Here is a 19,796-nt window from a genome sequence, read left to right on the forward strand (position 1 = left end):
TTTGTACAATCAAATTATAAAAAAGAATTTGAATAGAGTGAAAAGTTACAATGCTATTGATATAAATCAAAATGGTAAATAGTTATATACCAATTCAATTCTCATAAAAAAAAATAAAATAATCATATTCTCTTTCTCAAGGTATATTGTTAAGTTATATACTCTTCCTTATGCAATTGCACATCAAAATTGGAAAAGTAAAACCAAAAAATGGGTGTTGGTACTGGAAATTCTCCTACCCCTTTCCTTTTCTGTGTATGTGTGTGTATACCCAAATATCATCATAAATTAAGAAATTTCTATCAAGTTTCTTCGTAAAACAAAATGTACGCGTCAGAGCGAAGAACTTCCTCTAACGAGACCTCACGAACATGACTGTCGCTTGCATAATACCACGCGAAATCTTCCGCGTTCTTGTCTTTCCCTGCAATCTTGGGACCTCCTCTAACATATGCAACATAATGACCTCCTCTCATCGTCCCCGAATGTATCACTACACCAATAAGCTGGTATTTGTATGTCTCCTTCTGCAGGCACCTGCAAAGGCATCGTGTAATCATCAGGCCATTTCAGCAGAGAGATTCGATTTTGCAGAAACTTACTAGAAACGGAAAAGGAACAAATATAGCCCGAACTATGATTAATGGTACATATATACCCTCCGTCATACTTTGGGTACATATATGCCTATGCCGTTAATGAAATGGTATGTAGATGCCCCTCACACTAACAGTAGGGGCATATGTGTACCCAAAGTATGATGGAGGGTATATGTGTACCATTTATCATAGTTCAAGGTATATTTGTCCCTTTTCCGTACTAGAAAAATGACATGTTGCTTGCGCATTGAACATAGGGCCATTTTATCGACGAATCTTTGAAATCACTTGCATATTATGTAGGACATGGAAATCACAAAGCATGAAGCTAACACACCACAAAGCTGTATTAGGAAATATACGCCAGCAAAATCAAATATACTTACTGTCCAACTTTGTTACCAAACTCATGGAGAAAACTCAGAGACCTTTCACTAGAAAAAATGTAAATACTCGAACAACAACAACGTACCTAATGTAATCCACAAGTGAGTCTGGGGAGTGTAGTGTATGGCTACGCATACCTTACCCCTACCTCGTAGAGATAGGGAGGCTGTTTCCGATAGACCCTCGGCTTTAAAAAAAAAACATTTAGGAGCAGTTCGAAATACTCATCAAAACACATTGTTTACCAATCTAAATCCGTTCTCGATTCACATGATACACTTTGACATTTTTTTAATAATCCACATTATTACATTACTTTGTTGTTTTCATGGATTACATTCCACATAATTATTCTCAAATTATTTAGCTCTGGAATGCCGATCAAGTTGTAGAAATCATCTGAATACAACTCTCATCTTGAGCCTCAACAGATTTGCTATTCTATTCTATAATATAAATATTCTAAAAAGCGTGGCTAGTGGTCAATGAAGTGGATTGAGAATCCTGACGCCTCAGGTTGAAATCCCAACGGAGGCAATAACACTAAGTGATCTTTTCACATTTGTTCAAGCTTTTGTGGACAAAGTTACCGAACACTGTGTTAGTGGGAGGTGGGATCTTGATAAAATCCAAAGGGGTTGGCTTAAAGGTCAGAGTATAATGAACAAGGGATACTCAAAAATCCAGAAAAAAATAAATGCCCAAAATGAACGCGAATCGACAAACCTGGTGTCAACATATGGTCTGAGATCAACAGTATCTCTGAAATTGACATGGCCATTCAGCTTATTCAAGCGCCCCCGAGCATCTTGACTGAACCTCTTTAGATGAATTGATAAAATAGGAGGGACCTTATCAATTAGGATCTGTTTAGTTGCATCTCTCTCGGCCCCAACTCTTTTAAAGTCTGTCTCTTCGCTCTCACTTTCTTCAGATTCAGATTTAGCAGAAATCAGTGGAGCTTCCAGCAGCTGAATTATATTGTTCTGTAAGTTGATATTCATTTGACTACTAGCTTCACCTTGATTTTCCTCTGTGTTGTTTTCCAATATCCAAGACACTGAATCTTGCTCAGCTCTAGGGCTGGTTCCCTTTGGGGACAACAACCTGTCTTCAAAAGTTTCTAGTGCATCATTGTCTGTACTTCCATTATTTCTCAGTCCAGTCGGAGGAGATGTCCCTGAACGAGACGCACCATTTGGATTGTTGCCCTCATGTCCGTTCACCAGGCTATGTGATCTAGGCTTTACCGATTTATTCTTAGATCTCATTCTCTTTTCTTTAAGAACTTTTGTGCAATTTTCACATTGCCAAGCATGTTCACTTTTGGAAAGAAGCTCGGGCTTTGTAAAATAAGCCAAACAACTCTCAACTGATACTGGAGCATCTGTATTATCAGCCTCTTCCGGATCAGACTCGCTGATGTTTGAAACAGTAAACCTAGTTTCGCAGAGTCCATTGGCCTGAGAAACGCCGCCGTTGCACAAAAGTTGTTCAGAAAGTTGTGCATCAGACTCAGGTTCATTATATAAATCTCCCACACCATCCAAGTCCAATGAATCTTGTTCCCAACCAACAGCAGCGGAGGATACCTCACAACCTTCTGTTAACGTGTCGCCAGCACTTGAGGTTACTTCTTTGTAAGGAAGTAACAGAACCTCTGACTCTTGTAGTTGTAACAGGGCTTCATCTTCCGATAGCCTTGTATATGAATCTGTGCCAAGATTAGAATCCACAGAGCAGATCTGGCTGCAGAACACTGAGCTATGCTCAACATTTATAACGTCTTTAATCAGTAACTTTTTACTGAATTCAGAATCTATATCGCAGACTGCTGATTCGGATTGTCTTTGATCATCCAAGCACATTAAATCACTAGGAGAAAAACAGCTGTCTGTACATGTCAACTTCATCTGTGTATCAGCATCCAGATTATTCTGCAAAGAGTCAACAGGCTGAACAGATCGCGTTTCAGAACCCTGATTAGTCAGGACATGATCAACTTGTGAAGCTGAGTCATCACCATTTCGCAGTGTGTCCTGATCGAGAAAATCTAACCATGTCGAATCATCTTCTGTAGCCAACTGCCTAGTCACACCATCACAATTTCGCACATAATGGGTCTTCTGAATGGAACATAAGTCCAGTGAAGATAAACCCAAATAATCAGCGATAACACCAGCATCAATGGATTCTAGCGATGCATCAGAAGGCCCTATAGGAGAACAAGTGATGTCTGTACATGTCAACTTCACCTCTGTATCAGCATTAAGATTATTCTGCAAAGAGTCAACAGGTTGAACAGATCCAATTTCAGAACCCTGATTAGTCAGGCTGTCATCAACATGTGAAGCTGCATCATCACCATTTGGCAATGTATCCTGATCGAGAAAATCTAACCAGGTCGAATCATCCACCGTAGCCAACTGCCCAGTCACACCCTCACAATTTCGCTCATAAGAGGACTTCTGAATGGAACATAAGTCCTGTGAAGTTAAACCCATATAATCGGCCATAACACCAGCATCAATGAATTCTAGCAATGCATCAGAGGGAACTATCATTCCTTCAGAGACAGGTACTGTAGGATGCACATGGCTTAGAGATTTCTCTTCATTTCCTTGAGCACTTTGAGAATTAGGAGAAGCTGCATCTCTGCTAACTTTAGGAAGAACTTTTCCGCTTCTCTTTGGAGGTTTTGATATTTTGGCATTGGAGATTGATTGAGCTCCTTTAGATGGAGGTCTTATAGTCGGAACAGGCAACGAGAGATCCAAGAATGGCTCATAGACAACTGAAGTGTGCCCACACTCAAGACAACTAACGGTGCTAGAGAGTCGACCACCAAAGATGTCATCAACAAAAGTTGGATATGAACGTAGGGAGTTATCGCCATCCTGAGAAGATTTGTTTTGCTTTCTGAGGATCAATTCCTCAGTACACAGACGATCAAGTAAACAACGAAGCAATTCGTGACTGTCCTGCTGTTGGTATCCTCGAAACTGTGGAGCCTTGGCGCATATTGAACCAAACAAAGATTTTGGATTTATAGATTTTTGCAAGGAAGTCTCGTTGCTTGTCTCAGTAAAGAGATTCTTCAGAGCAACGGTAAGAGGACCAGAAAAACCATCAAACTTAAGGAAGTAATCCCGTAGTCTATTCATTGCCAGTAGGTTCTGCATTATGGAATTGAAAAAACATGTGTTCCCTAAATTAACCAATCCCCTGATTACATAACCACCTTCTCCATCAGCACCAATAGAGGCAGAAGCTTCTGACTTAATCCCACTAGCGACACTCCCACTCCCAAACAAAACAGCTTCCACATCAACAGTAGGTCCTTCAGACGGACTTCTTTTAATCATCTTGAGAATGTACTCAAGTACATTTTTTTGTTCACTGCCATCCTCTACTTTCTTAGCACGAAGTAGTGTATTGCACAGAAAACACCAGCGCAGTTGAGGATTTTCAAACTGTACGGCTAGGGGGTGATGGTAATGCCTTGCATGCCGAACTGCATGGCTCTGAGGTGTAGCAGGGAGCCCAACACCTCCACACGAGAAATGTCCGCATACTAAACAGACCCAAATGGCTTTAGACTTCTGCTTGGGATCTGCACCTCCCTTATTTTTTCCTTGTTTCCTACTTGCTCGTCTATCAGCTACTTCTTCCCTGCAATCCTCACACCTAACAGATTCCGACGACCCAAGTTTAGCAGAGACTTTGTCCACATTAATAACCTTATCAACATGTGGACATCCTTTTCTATCACTTACAACAACAGCTGCATCATCAGGAGAATCAATATTTGGACTGCTCTTTTCATCAATAGGATTTGTAGATGCAACAGGATTCCGCGTTAGCTTTACACCACTACTGGCTTTTTTCTTAGCCCTTTTCCCCATTATTCCCTAAAAACAACCTCAGAAATCAAATGAATTCAACTTGCAAACACTACTACAACAGCAACAATAACAACAACAAAACCAATGCAATTCCACATGTGGGATTTGGGGAAGGTAGAGTGGAAGCGCAAGCCTTACCCCTACCTTTGGAAGGTAGGGAGGTTGTTACCGAAAGACCCTCGGCTGAACAAACAGTGGAAAAGAGGCAACAGAAACAACAAGAAGATAACAAGATACCAAGGCGAAACAACAGACAGTGATAGAACATTTTTACACTATTTTTGCATTTTAACTGGTTATATTAAGCTACCTAGAACCTTTTTACGGCTACCAATCTGCACCTACTACGGAGATTTACTTGTGATTAGCTTTTCATTGACCAAGATTGCACAAGTATTTTAGACATCAGAAGTGTATACAAAAGTTAAGCTCAAACCAAATACAGTAAACAAAACATTCTACTCCCTCCATTTCAATTTGTTTGTCTTACTTCCCTTTTTAGTTCGTTTAAAAAAGAACGTCTCTTTTTGGAAACTCTTTAATTCAACATTCCACATGACATGTTCATGATCACTAGATTAAAGGACATTTTGGTACATTCTACATATATCTAGTTTAAGACCATCAGATTCAAAAGTCTTTACTTTCTTAAACTCCGCCAAGACGGTGTGTGTGTGTATGTAACTGACTAGTCAAGTTGACATATACAACAACATAAGACCAATAAACTACCTTACCCTACCTTCCACATGACATGTACATTCTACGTATATTTAGTTTAAGACCACCAGATTTAAAAGTCTTTTACTTTCTTAAACTCTGCCAAGCCGGGGGTGGGGGTATATGTAACTGACTAGTCGACATATACAACAACAACATACCAATAAACTACCTTACCCTACCTTTGTGTGGTAGAGAGGTTGCTTCTGATAGACCCTTGGCTCAAAAGAAGTGTAACCTGTCAAATTAGTCCTTGGGCCTAGCTCAAACTCCAAAAGCTAACTCAAAGGGAGCAGGATTACCCAAGCTGTAAAAGGATCCCAAGAATTTTATCTTTGTCCGATGCGGGACACATTTCCTCAACACCCCCCTCATGCCTAAATCCAGACATTCTCTATCTGGGGTTTCACTGTCTTATCCAGAGCGTGATATTCAGAGACCAGGAGTGTATCCACAAACCCCCCAGACAATCCGAGGCGCCATGTCGGACCCGATGGGCCTAGCTCTGATACCATGTCAAATTAGGTCTTAGGTCTAACCCACACTCCAAAAAGTTAGCTCAAAGGAATTATCTAAGTCTTATAAAAAGCCTAGGAATTTTATCCAAGTCCGATGTGAGAAAGTTTTTCTCAACACCCCCTCATGGGCGAATCCAAACATTCGTTATTATAGGCCTGACTCCGATACCATGTCAAATCGCACTTGAGCCTAACTCAAACTTCAAAAGTTCGTTCAAAGGAGGATTGTCCAAGCCTTATATCAAGCCCAAGAATTTTATCCTAGTTCGATGTGGGACACTTTTCTTCAACACCCCCTTGAGAAGCTAGCTCAAAGTAAAGAGAATTATCCAAGCGGCCAAGCCTGATATGAAGCCCAAGAATTTTATCCTAGTTTGATGTGGGACAACTTTTCTTCAACAACCCCCTCCCCCCGCCCAAATCCGAACATTCTTTATCTGGGGTTTCACTGTCCGGTCTGGAGCGTGATATACAAGAACCGGAGTACATTGCAACCCCCACAAAGTCGCGGGCCGCCACATCAAACCCAGTGGTCTAGCTCTAATACCATGTCAAATTAAGTCTTGGGTCTAACTCGCATCCTAAAAGCTAGCTCAAAGTAACGAGAATTATCCAAGCATTATAACGAGCCCAGGAATTTTATCCTAGTCCAATGTGGGACACTTCCCATCAAACATAACCAACACTTAATTAATCGAATAATAGGACAGCAAAATAGCAAGATACATAACAACAGTGGATAGTAATACGCATCGAAGAATAAGAAACTACGTGCTAACTAAATAATTCAAGTTAACACAAAGAACCACAAAGTTCTAATTAACTCAGTCCACAATAACAAAAAATAAATAAATAATTGTGGTTAAAATTTCGATTTTTCATTCCAACAAATCCAAAAAACAAATCTTTAATACATATATAAACTAAATCTTATTACTAAAAAGGGTACCCAAGTATATAAGTAAAAGAGAAGGCATTTACCAGAAACTCTATGGAGAAAAAAGGCAGAGATATTTTTCAGTAAATTTCAAAAGATTCGAATAAATATTTGTTTATAAGTTATTCAAGTGGGGTTGGGGGTGGGGGTAGCGTGGGGGTGGGGTGGCAAATTCAAAAATCATAATATGGCAAGCCCTAGTGTCGTTTGGTACGCGGTATGGGATAGTCATTCATAAAAATACAATTTGTTTCTTTTTCTCCTAAACGATTTGGGTTTACTAATACTTGTTTCCTACTAAGAAGAGGTATCACTAAAAATTGAAAAAAAAAAAAAATAGTTTTAGCAAATTTTATTTTCTTTTGTTTTATTTTTGGAGCACCTTTAAAGCTCGACAAGGATATAATTTTAGATACGAGAATATGAAAAACCAAATTTAATTAGGATAGAAGGTTAGTAGGTAGTTGAGCGTTGTATATTCACCTACTATTTTATTTTTCAATTTTACTGTAACTTTTTTATTTGGTTTCAATTACCATATTATTAGTTATTGTTATTGTTCTTTTCGTCTTTAGTTTTAGCAAGACTTGTGAATTATTGTATTTCTTTTCTACTCGTAAAACTTACATAAACCCCCAATAAATTTATCCCTAATTATTTCTTATTCCTAGTCTTTGTTAAATTACAAATAATTTCTTAATTTGTAATTTTTAGATACATAACTAGCATTTGGATACATAATTTTGAAGTTGAGACACATTGATTTCTAAAATTATTTGATCGAAATACATAATACATTAATTAAAATTATGTATCTGAAAATTTATGTGTGTCTCCAGCTTTTTCTAAAAAAATGGGGGAGGGGGGCGGAGGGATTTAGGTAATTAATGAAAATGATAGGAATTTTATGTAATTTAATAAAGATAGATGTTGTTAAATTTTTCCTTTATAAATTGATAAAATTGAAACAAAGAACATTTTCAAACAAAAATATCAAGGGTAGGATTACATCTAGCATCTTATATTACAAGTAACCAATAAAAAAACATTTAAAATCCAACATGGGATAATTAAGGATTAAAAGTCTCTACCAATAATTTTTTTACATTCTTGAACAAGGATCTTTCATTCATATGGAAATAAAAGTATACTAATCAATTAAGTACCACAATTAAGCTAATTAATTAACTATAGTACTTTGAGGGGTTGACTCATAATCCAATCCTCACCATCAATGAATGAAAGGCTTGTTAATTTTTGTAACTCATGTTGACTCAACTTGGCTTTCCATGGCACTCTTTGTCTTGTGTTTGATCCAATTCCATTGCAATTTACTTCACAAAATGTCAAGTGATTCCTATAATATAAACAAATGACACCAATGGTTATAACTATGATGATAATACATATAAAATTGACAATAAAAAAGCTTAAGAAAAATAGCCTGGTGTATTAAATTTCTGCTATATATGTACGTATGAGATTTAGCAAGAGGCAAATCACATCAGGTTTATTTTGCAGAATCATATCAAGTATTTAACGTGTAACGTCATAATCACATAAAAAATTTTACCAGGAAAAATGTCAACTAACCTTGTGATAGAATGATAAAGGAGCGATAAACTGTAGAAATAACATTCACTGATCACTTTTCAGTTTTCGGATTCCATAACTGAAGTTCATGATAATGTCGATAGAATTTGAAACTTCATGACTATAGTACTTCAGTTAAAATAGATAAAAAATGACTATACGCGATTTTACCCCACTAAAACCCTCTTTAATCTATGTGAAGTTTCTAATATACAGATCAGGCTTGTGAATTCTGAATATCAAATCAAGTCAACTCCAAGCATACATCGAATGACCGTTAAACAAAATAGATTTTACAAATAATATAATTTTGTCATTGTATATTATAGAACTAGAATTTACTCTTCAATTTGAAAAGTGACTTAAATATAAGTTAAATGTCGATAGAATTTGAAACGAAACTATATCTACTTCAATTGAAATAGATGAAAAGTAACTATACGGCGAATTTTACCCCACTAAAACCTCTTTTAGTCTATATGAGGCTTCTAATATTCAAATCAGGCTAGTGAATTCTGAATATCAAGTCAATTCAACTCCAAGCATCGAATGAACGTTAAACAAAATAGATTTTACGAATGATGTAATTTCGCCAGTGTATATAAGTTAAATATAGGACGGAAACTTACCCTTGTCCAGTGAAAAACAACTGTACGTGAACTTTACCCCACTAAAACCCTCTTTAATTTAGTCTATATGAAGCTTCTAATATACAAATCAGGCTAGTGAATTTTGAATATAAAGTCAAGTCAACTTCAAGCATCGAATGACCGTTAAACATAACAGATTTTTACGAATGATGTAATTTCGTCAGTGTATATAAGTTAAATATAATACGGGAACTTACTCATGTCCAATGAAATTCCAAGCAGACCAACCTTGTGGAACAACAATATTTGACATGGAACAATTATAGAAAAGTACCCTAGCATATGCCCTCCATGGCCTTCCTAAAAGAGTAAGTCCATTTCCAAAAATTGCACTATCTTTGAAAACAAATCCACTTTGATCATTTAAACTTGTTCTTCCTTGTGCTGTAATTGATCCTATTATTCCATTTAATACTCCTGCATTTACTGATATAATACATCTCTGCATATATAAAACAAAAAAACAAACAAAAATAGAGTTAAATACAAGTAATGTTAATTTCACCTAAAAAAAGTTCAGGAGATAATACGACCCCCCGAATAAAAAGAATTGTGTATTTGGTATTTCGGTCGCAGGTTGTGGGGGTACTTATGAATTTTCTCTTAAAAATACAATCAACTTTTCGTAACAAGCCCAATATGCTATACATCTGAGATCGCCAAATGCTCGGAAATTCCTCTATTCAATTCTTTTGCTTCTCCTTGTTGCTGAATATCTTGTTCGTATGCATCTTCTCTTTATTTTTCGGGCCTCTAGTGAGTTAGAGACAGAGTTATACATAATTTGGGCTCTAATATATCATAATCAAACAGTTGCACAAAATGTTGTGTATGTATATATATATATATATATATATATGACCAATTAAATAAAATAGTGTAACCGCAAGGGCGGTCGATCGAGTTGGTGGAGCATGTAATCTCATTTAGGGTTTCAGGTTCAAGTGTAGTTTACCGACTATCCCACTAGAGCGGGATTTATCTTGTGTGCACCCAAAGGATAGCAGATCGATGATAGAGACTTTGAATTTTCTAATAAAAATAAAATAAAATAATAATAATAAAATAAAATTAATAAAATAAAATAAAATAATAATAATAATAATAATATTTCACCTCATAAATAGATTGGCCATCACCAAAGATGAAATCAACAGCTCCAACAATAGTGCAAAGCTTGAAATAGTGTCTTCCTTGTACGTCCCATAATGTATCTTGTACTCCAATAAATCCACATCTATAAAATGTTGATTTATCTCCAGAAATCATTGCTGCCACTGCTTGCATCAAAACATTTCCTTTTGGAGGAATGTTATAAGAATTCTGAATATTAAAAATAAACATTATTAAATTAAAAAATAAATTAATCACTACTAACAAAACGCGAATTTATAACTTGAGGTTCCGACAAGAATGCTGGTAAAACTATTGTCATGTGACTAGAAGGTTATAAGTTAGAGTCGTGTGGAATTAGCCTCTTGCAGAATGGAGGGTAAGATTACTAAATGTAGATCTTTGTGATCTGGTTCCTCTTCGGACCCCACAAATAGCATGAGCTTAGTGCACTGGACTAGTACTCTTTGTTTTGACAAGAATGCTGGTAAAATTGTTGTCATGTGACCAGAAGGTTAGAGGTTAGAGTCGTGTGGAAACCACCACTTGCAGAATGGAGGGTAAGACTACTAAATGTAGACCTTTGTGGTCTGGTCCTTCTCCGAACCCCACAAATAGAAGGAGCTTAGTGCACTGGGCTACTCTTTATTTCGACAAAAATGCTGGTAAAATTATTGTCATGTGACTAGAAGGTTACAAGTTAGAGTCATGTGGAAACAGCCTCTTCCAGAATGGAGGGTAAGACTACTAACTATATATCTTTGTGGTCCGATCCCTCTCCGGACCCCACAAATAGCTTGGAGCTTAGCGCATTGGGTTACTCTTTGTTCCAACAAGAATCAGTTCTAAATATGGGATTTCCAATAGAAAGTAAGGCAGAAAGTTCAGAAACGGAGCCAGAATTTCAACTAAGGGGTTCAATAGTTAAAGAAAATCTAGAGCTACTATAGATACATAAAAATAATTTTAATATGTATAAATGGTATATTTTTTTGTCGAAGGGGGTTCGGATGAATCCCCTAGCCAAAGGCTGGCTCTGCCCCTGGCGGAAACGTTTCTGACAAGTCAATTTCTGATGAATTCCGTCAGAAATTCGCGTTTTTCAATAGTAAATAAAAGATCAATAACAAAGATAAAGTGACAGACATATAAAAGAAATTGATTCATCATCGTAACAGAAGTTTAAAATTGTTGGGTTTTTTTTTTTTGTCTTACTATAAATGTTATGCTCTTAACAATTGTATAATCAGCTTCAGAGATGAATGTAGCATCAATAGCAATATTGTCATGACCATTCCATGTCACATTTGTTTTTCTTTTTCCTTCTCCTTTGAGATAGATATATGGCTTCTCTCTAGGGATTTTTACTTGTTCCCTGCCCATAATTTCACTTCAATTAGTCAAAAATCGTGAATTTCAGATAAGTTAAGGTCGGCTATATGAATCTCAATATAAAAAAGTTCTCTAACAAAGGTTAGAAACTCTTTATATTTTCTATTGATATGTAAATAAGACACAACAACAACAACAAACATGGGTAGAGCTAGAGGGGCGGAAAGGAGTTCATTTAAATTCACTTCGTCGAAGGTCACATTGCATATATAAGGTAAAAAAAATAATTGTGTGTATATACTGTAGATATAGAACTCCTTAATGAAAATTCTGTTTCTGTCATTACTAGTAACAATAACTACTACATCTCACTCCCAAACAAGTTGAGATCTACTACTACATTTTTTTTTAACAATTTTTTTTTTCTAATATATAGTACTAGAAGTTATATACATTGGACATAAAGTAATAGTAAACGTACTAACATGACTAAAATCAAATGAGCAAAGTGTTTTTTAAAAACAGTAACATATATACTCGATGTAATCTCACAAACTGAGTCTTGGAAAGTGATGTGTATGTCACCTTACCCCTACCTCTTGTTCAGATAGATAGGTTGTTTCCGATAGCGACTTTCGCAGAAGTGAACAAACCATATAAAAAAATAATGAAGAAAAGAACAGCAGTAACAGCATATATGTACGATAATCGAAGAAAAGAAAACAACAGGTAGAAAAATAGTGAGTACCTATATGTTCCAGCTTTGATGTAAATACATATCCAATTTTCGTTATATTGAGGAACAGAATCAATTGCTGATTGAACAGTTGAATAATTTCCATGACCAAATGGATCAACATATATTGTTGGTAAATTACTTATCATTTTTTTTCTCCTATAATTATAACCTCTTTGAATTCTTAAATTTTCTTGTTCAGAAAATCCATTAAAGAAGAAAAGAAAAAAAATTATGTAGCAAAAAAAACATTGAAAAGAAGCCATTTTCACAAGAAAAATATAACAAAAAAGATGAAGAACAAATAAAAAGAAATACTCGAATTTTCAACTCTATATGAGGTGCTTATGATTTTTTCTTGGAAGAAAATTAAAAATGTAATATATATAAGTTTAAGTAAAGAAATTCTTTCATTTACTTGATTTGCAAAATCTGCTCTAAAATGTAAAAGTAATTTTCTTGAAGACTTTTCCTTAATTTTCTTTAGTAGTATTCTCTCTGTCCCAAAAATAATTTCAGGATCAACCGATATTAACATTGACCAATATTTTTTAGAAGAAAAATTGCAACATATACTTTTCGTGTAGTTTTCGAAGAACTAAGTTTTAATCTTGAATTGTTAAATTAATATAATTTATTTTAACTTCGAATATTAGTCAAAATTGACTCTCCGTAGACCGTAAGCGAAATATAACAAATATTTTAGAACGGAGGAGTAATTATTAATTTTTTAGAGAATATCTTTGATGAAGATTTTGTTTCCATTGATTGATTTTAATCGATCTTTTATAAAATTAGATGAGAGTTAATATGGAAAGTGAATGGGTGAGGAGGACAATAGCAAATTTGGAAAAAAGATTATTTTCCTACGGAGAAATTGGGAAGTGGTTTTTCTTAAAATGTAAAATGAATAAAGTATTGGTGATTTAAATTAAAAAAAAAATAAAAATTAAAGGCATAAAATCTGTACTTGTTTAGAAAATACGAACGTGAATAATAGTACCTAATCATTTATTTTTTTCACGAGATGAACCTTAATTATGATAATAACTCCATGGCTTTTTAAATCATTTTTTTCTTAAATTTTGTTCACTTTTCATTAAAATATGTGATATTCATCCATTTCTTTTTACTCGTCTGATATATTAAAAATGATTTATTTATTTTTATTTGTCCATTTTAATAAATTAAGAGAGAAAAATTTTCTTCCAATTTTATCTTTATTCTTAAATAATCAAATTTCTCAATTAATTTTTTTTTTCAATTTTATCTTTATCCTTAAATAATCAAATTTCTCAAACTTATTGGAATAGTCCCAGTGATCAAATGTACAACAACATACTCAGTGTATTCCCCACATAGTGGAGTCTGGAGAGGGTAGAGTGTATGCATACCATACCACTACCTCAGGTAAAGTAGAGAGGTTGTTTCCGATAGACCCCCGGCTTAGAACCGATAACAGTATAACAAACACAAAAGATAAGTGCAAAATAAACTGACATTCACTAGCAACAAGATAATACTATCACCACAAGATAAAAAAAAAAAGAACTATCTAACCTAAATCATAGACATCACACAGCACCACGCATAAAAAATTACAGACACAAAAGAGCGCTCCCTTATTGTTACCGACGCACTCCCACCCCTCACCCCATCTAGTGATGAAAGGTAGATTTACAAAATATAGATAATTTAGTAAAAATATTCAATTATTATTGTATAGAAGAAAGAACAAAAATCATAGTGAATAAATAAAAGGGAACATAGTAATTTATGTGTTTCACATGAGGCAGTGGTATGAACTGCGTACACTCTATCCTTCCCAAACTCCATTAGGTGGGAATACACTGAATATGTTATCGTTTTTGTTGTATAATAATTTACGTGCTTCGAGATGGCGTCAAATCGCCATGCAAATTGATAATACTAATGTAGTTTATGTGTACGGCTCGGAAAGCATTGTGCCTCATCGGAATAATATATTGTTGAACACATTCATCACCTCTTAGCTAGGAACTAGTTATGACAGAATTTTGTTCTTTTAAAATGTGTTAATAAAAAGTAAAAATATGCACTAACTTAAATAAATTTAAAACTTGGATCAAGTTTGCTACTCTTACCTATTCTGAGCTTTTGTTAAATACTTCAATTATTGTTCAAGAAGTTACAACTAATCAAATGACATGACAAGAATTAATTACTCTCTCCGTTTAAAAAAGAATGACCTACTTTCCTTTTCAGTTCGTTCGAAAAAGAATGATCCTTTTTTCCTTTATAGCAACTTTTTAATTTTAACTTTCCACATGACATGTTTAATATCACAAGATTAAAGGGTATTTTAATACATTTGACATATCTTTAATTTAACACCACAAGATTCAAAAGTCTTTTTTATTTTGTTAAACTTCATGTCAAGTTAAACTAGGTCATTCTTTTTAAACGGAGGGAGTACCAGTCTACTTTGAAATAAGCCTATTTTTTCTTCAAGTTTGATAGATAAATCTGACAGGGATTCAATTTTTTCATTTCCTTTATCCTGAAGTATAAAACGTATTAAGACGTGGTTCGTATCTTCAAACCTTCTCTTTCTTCATGCAATTCTAGTAATTGATCAAGAAAGCCTCATAAAATTCGTTTTTACTACCGTTGGAACTTCATTTTTGTTTCATGAGATCCTATTTCCCACTCTTATTTGCACACACTTTAGCCTCTCTCATACACCTTTTTGTGAAAATACTGTTGATATGTTATTGTTGTTGTTGAAGGGAAAAAATATGACTTCACTGGGCATGTTGTTTTGATATGTTATTGTTGTTGAAGGAAAAAAATATTACATTGGGCATGTTGAAAAAAATATGACTACACCAGGCATGTTTTTTTCATATGGCGTTCCATCAACAAAGAAAAGAACCAAACTTTAAGTTATCATACCTGAAATTAAACCAATTTTTGTATCTATTTAGTGTGATCAGCCTACTTTCTTTTTGATGGGAGTAGAGAAGAATAAGCTGCGCATTTAATACAACATACCCAATGTAATTCTATAAATTGGATACAAGGTCGCCGCATATATAGCCTTACTCCTACCTTTATTAGGAGGTAGAGAAGCAGTTCCTGATACCTCCTCACCTTTGGGGTTTGGTACAACACAAATTACTTCACTTGCATGAAATTTCAGATACATAACTAATTGAACATGGTTAGTGTAGCATCACAATGTGTCCAATTCTGCCTAGGATGAAATCAATCAACTGGCTAAAAGAACTGAAGCAAAGTGTACATCTTCAGATGGAATGATATTTGCAAAATTCATAATTATATAGGCTGAAACTGGCCAGCACAGGCAAGGACGTACAAGTTCTTCGAGGATTCGTGCAGCTATACCATGATAAAAATGCATAATAGCAAGGAGTAAGAGAACACAGCATCAGTAAAATGATACGATAACTCCAAAAGACTGTAAAAAACAATGAAGTCTGCAAACTGAACCATGCAGTACAATAAGGTAGCATTCTTTAGAAAACACAATTTGAAATCTCAATATCCGGCAAAATTTCACCTTAGAGATAAATTACGGTTACACTCTAATACTTGATTGGTTCGATAACTGCAAGTTGAGGACCGAGCTTCTCCTCGGCAGCCTTTTCAGCCTTAACCCTGAGTTTGGCCAGCTGCTTTCTCCTCTCATAAGTGACCTGGGCTCTCTCCTTTCTCTTGTCCTCGAGCTCCTGTAGTAATCGTGTTACAAGAGAAAAGTAAGCAGCTATCCAAATAACCGGGTAGTAACCACAGAAACACACACGACCAAAAAAGAACATATTTCGATTAGCAGTGTAACTATGTAAGCAGGACACACTGAAACCGGCAATGGGAAACCTGCAACCATCTAAATTCACGATAACATGGAGAAAGAAGGGTCATATGAGGAGCAACACAATAATGCGAGCAGGATAGAATATTACGCATGGATACGTTCACTATTCAAAACAATCTAGATAGGTCATATAGAATGGAGAAAGCAAGAAACTCACCTTGATAGTGTCGTAATGGTTCCATCCAACCTCTGATGATAGCTTACCCAAGAGACAGTATTTGTGTCCAGCTTGAAGTCTCAATACCCTAAATTAAAAAAAGGGTTCAACAAGTCAGTGTTAGCAATATTGATATTAAAACAATGTAAGCACCTGAATGGCCTAGCAACTCACTTGAGAGCATCAGGAATGACCATCCTCTTGATCTTGTCGTATGGTGGTGGAACACCCTCATAAACCTTTAAGCGAGCAAGAGCAGCAGCTCCACGCTTGGTTTTGTGGGGAATCATCCTAATAAGAAACAATTAGATCTAATCAGACACACCAGCAAGCAAAACATGACCTAACAATCTAAATAAATCAACCATCAATAGAATACAATAAAAACTTCAACCAAAATAAGCGAACACTTCGGAATACATCCGACAAAGAAAATTTGCAAATTGTGCAATATCTACATTGACATGCAAACCAGATAAAAAGGCCTACATCACAAAGTATTGAGAAAATTCCTCGTAGACAACTAGATTACCACGGACTCAGTAAAATGGCATTAAAATTTGAACTGGACACTATACCAAAACAGACTAGAAGTTAAAAGTAACAAGAATTTGCAACCTAACATCAGATACTACTAAAATTTTATCCTTACAAACACAAGCTACAATCTGCCCCCATTAAAACCATGAAATAACATCTACAAGGAATAATGAGTATACATATCATATACAAAAATCCATTATTTCACTTTTCCAATGAATCCCCCAACTGCCAGTATATGGAGTCTTTTACTTTACAGTATCGTCTACTGTCAAGCTTTAAACCTTCAAACCTCCACCAGAAAAGGAAGACATATATTCAAACATTCAATTTCGGATGCTACTAGATAACAATGTTATCAGACTAAGTGCTTCCCACATTCATTAGATAGCTATTTCATGAAGTACATATACACATACGTATATCTCAATAATATTGAACAACAAAGGTACTATCCCTTCAAATCTAAAAATGACAAATATCTGCGAACAGGTAGTCACCTGTTTCAAAAAAAAATGTCTATGAACAGTTATTACTACATCTACAAAACAAAAAATAGCTCTACCAGTCTTCCAAAAACTCTACCTATTAGTATATTCAGTCATTTGCTTTATAATAATCATTTACTATGTTTCAAAGATTTACCACCTCATCACACCACCTTGGAAACAAAGACGTTACATTCATACATTTTATCCAGGGTGCTACTAACAGAAACAGTCCTCTCTGTGTGCAAAGCTGAGGTGACACACTCTTCGAATCTTCAAATCACAAAATATATACAAACAGTTATTACTGCATCTTCAATTCACACAAAAAAAACCTACACACACTATTTATCACCAATCAAAACACAAAAACGAAAACAAACTCACCCATGGATTGTCCTCCAGAGAATTTTGGAAGGAGCGCGAAAGTGAATAGGTCCACGAGAAGGCTTAGTATTTATCCTCTTTCTTCAAAACCTAAGATACTTCATTTTCTGCCTAACAAGTCCACCTGATAAGCAAATCTCTTCCCATCTAACAACAACTCTTTGTCCATTCAACAATTCCTTTGGTAAAATTGATGAAAGTCTACCAAGCATATGGTGACTAGCATCAACTACAATTCTCATAGCGAAGATTCATGAACCTAACACCAATTTTTCTACACATTCTTCTAATTGTACATATCACCAAATCACAAAAAAATATATCGAGAAACTATTGTAACAAAAATCTATATGGTGACGAGCATCGACTACAATTCTCCTTACCGAGATTCCTGAACCTAACACCATTTTTTTCTACACATTGTTCCTAAGTTCCTTTCTTTTTTCATTTTGTCACAATGAAAAATAATGCATATACAAACAATTACTCCTAAATCTACATATCACAAAACAAATTTATCGAAACACTTTGCAACTGAAATCACCAAAATAAAGCTCAAAAAACGCGAAAAAATCACAAAATGAATATATCGAGACACTTTTGCAACAAAACATCGAAAAAATCACAAGAAAAAGCTATCAAAACTGTTTTACAACCAAAAGTACCAATAAAAACTCAAAAAAGCGAAAAAACTAACCCACGGATGGTCCTCCAGAGAATTTTGGAAGGAGCACGAAAGTGAATAGGCCCATGAGAAGGCTTAGTATTCATTCTCTTCCTTAAAAACCTAAGATACTTCATTTTCTGCCTAACAAGTCCACCAGATAAACAAATTTCTTCACATCTAACAACAACAACTCTTTGTCCATTCAACAATTCCTTAGCTAAAATCGATGAAAGTCTACCAAGCATATGGTGACGAGCATCGACCACGATTCTCCTAGCCGAGATTCCTGAACCGGAAACCATTTTTGGATTTTGCTTTTGGTGGCGGCGGAGAAAGAGGAGGAGGGAAAATGGAGGAAGTGGCTAGGGTTTTTGAGGTAGGGGATTAGGGTTTGGTTATAAGTAGTGGGGAAGCTTAATGGGCTTACTGTTTTGGGCCTCTTTTTGGGACTTGGGTCTGGTAGATTCTATTAGGGAAAATTTTAGAAATAACAACTCTTTAGCTTTAATTAAAACTTGTATAGCAATAGTTTCATAATTACGAAAAATAGCAAATTATATTTGTATTTAAATAAAATGTTGTTATATAAATATATATACAAATATATATGTATTACTCATAAATACATATGCACAACTGAAAAATGCATATTCTTCTATTACTATGAAGTGAGTAAAATATTGTTACTTTTGCTATAAATTGTAATTTTGAAAAAGTGTTGCTATTTATTGTAATTATAGTCTTAAGGATGCTAGTTTCTGTAATTTTTACTATTTTATGGGAAATTTTGATTTGGAAAATTTGAGAAGTAGCAATTATAAAGCCTTAATATATAGTAACTTATATAGCAATAGTTTCAAAATTACAAAAAATAACAATATTTATTCTGTATTTAAGTAAAAAAAATGTTTCTATATAAATACATATACAAATAGAGAATTTGTTTCTAATTTAATTCTAACCAGTTAGAGTTAAATAAGGAAAGAAATTGTTCCTTAATTCATGTTACATTTAATTATACAGATTTCTTTATCTTATATGATTCTTTTTTTACTACAACCGTTAATTTACAACAACATAATTCAAATTCAAAAAATATTTTCCATAGTCAGCAACTCAAAGCAAATTCAAAAAACAGAGTGCTTCCAATATTATTGATGATCGTCTAAAATTTTGAAGAAAAAATTAAA

At 34.7% G+C, this 19,796-nt stretch overlaps 3 protein-coding genes across 4 annotated transcripts; all 3 read right to left on the bottom strand.

The window, feature by feature from the left end:
• Positions 1–33: 33 nt before the first annotated feature.
• Positions 34–7,292, bottom strand: LOC107871273 (ubiquitin carboxyl-terminal hydrolase 2). The gene is made up of 3 exons (XM_016718152.2): positions 7,111–7,292; positions 1,713–4,897; positions 34–537 (listed from the first exon to the last, which is right to left on the bottom strand). Exons 2-3 carry the CDS (start codon positions 4,889–4,891, stop codon positions 303–305), a joined length of 3,414 nt encoding a protein of 1,137 aa, XP_016573638.1. The 5' UTR covers positions 4,892–4,897; positions 7,111–7,292; the 3' UTR covers positions 34–302.
• Positions 7,293–8,254: 962 nt separating this feature from the next.
• Positions 8,255–12,672, bottom strand: LOC107872133 (probable pectinesterase 29). Its single transcript, XM_016718921.2, has 5 exons — positions 12,503–12,672; positions 11,638–11,797; positions 10,426–10,632; positions 9,507–9,751; positions 8,255–8,423 (listed from the first exon to the last, which is right to left on the bottom strand). Exons 1-5 carry the CDS (start codon positions 12,637–12,639, stop codon positions 8,255–8,257), a joined length of 918 nt encoding a protein of 305 aa, XP_016574407.1. The 5' UTR covers positions 12,640–12,672.
• Positions 12,673–15,920: 3,248 nt separating this feature from the next.
• On the bottom strand, positions 15,921–18,987 carry LOC107871272 (60S ribosomal protein L13a-4). Of its 2 annotated transcripts, NM_001325007.1 has the most exon segments (8): positions 15,975–16,042; positions 16,044–16,052; positions 16,055–16,084; positions 16,086–16,135; positions 16,137–16,221; positions 16,525–16,612; positions 16,699–16,815; positions 18,637–18,966. In NM_001325007.1, coding segments are annotated over 8 exon segments (663 nt in total). In that variant the 5' UTR covers positions 18,909–18,966; the 3' UTR covers positions 15,975–16,030.
• Positions 18,988–19,796: the final 809 nt, after the last annotated feature.

Source organism: Capsicum annuum, chromosome 5 (assembly GCF_002878395.1).
Source record: "Capsicum annuum cultivar UCD-10X-F1 chromosome 5, UCD10Xv1.1, whole genome shotgun sequence".
NCBI lineage: Eukaryota > Viridiplantae > Streptophyta > Magnoliopsida > Solanales > Solanaceae > Capsicum > Capsicum annuum.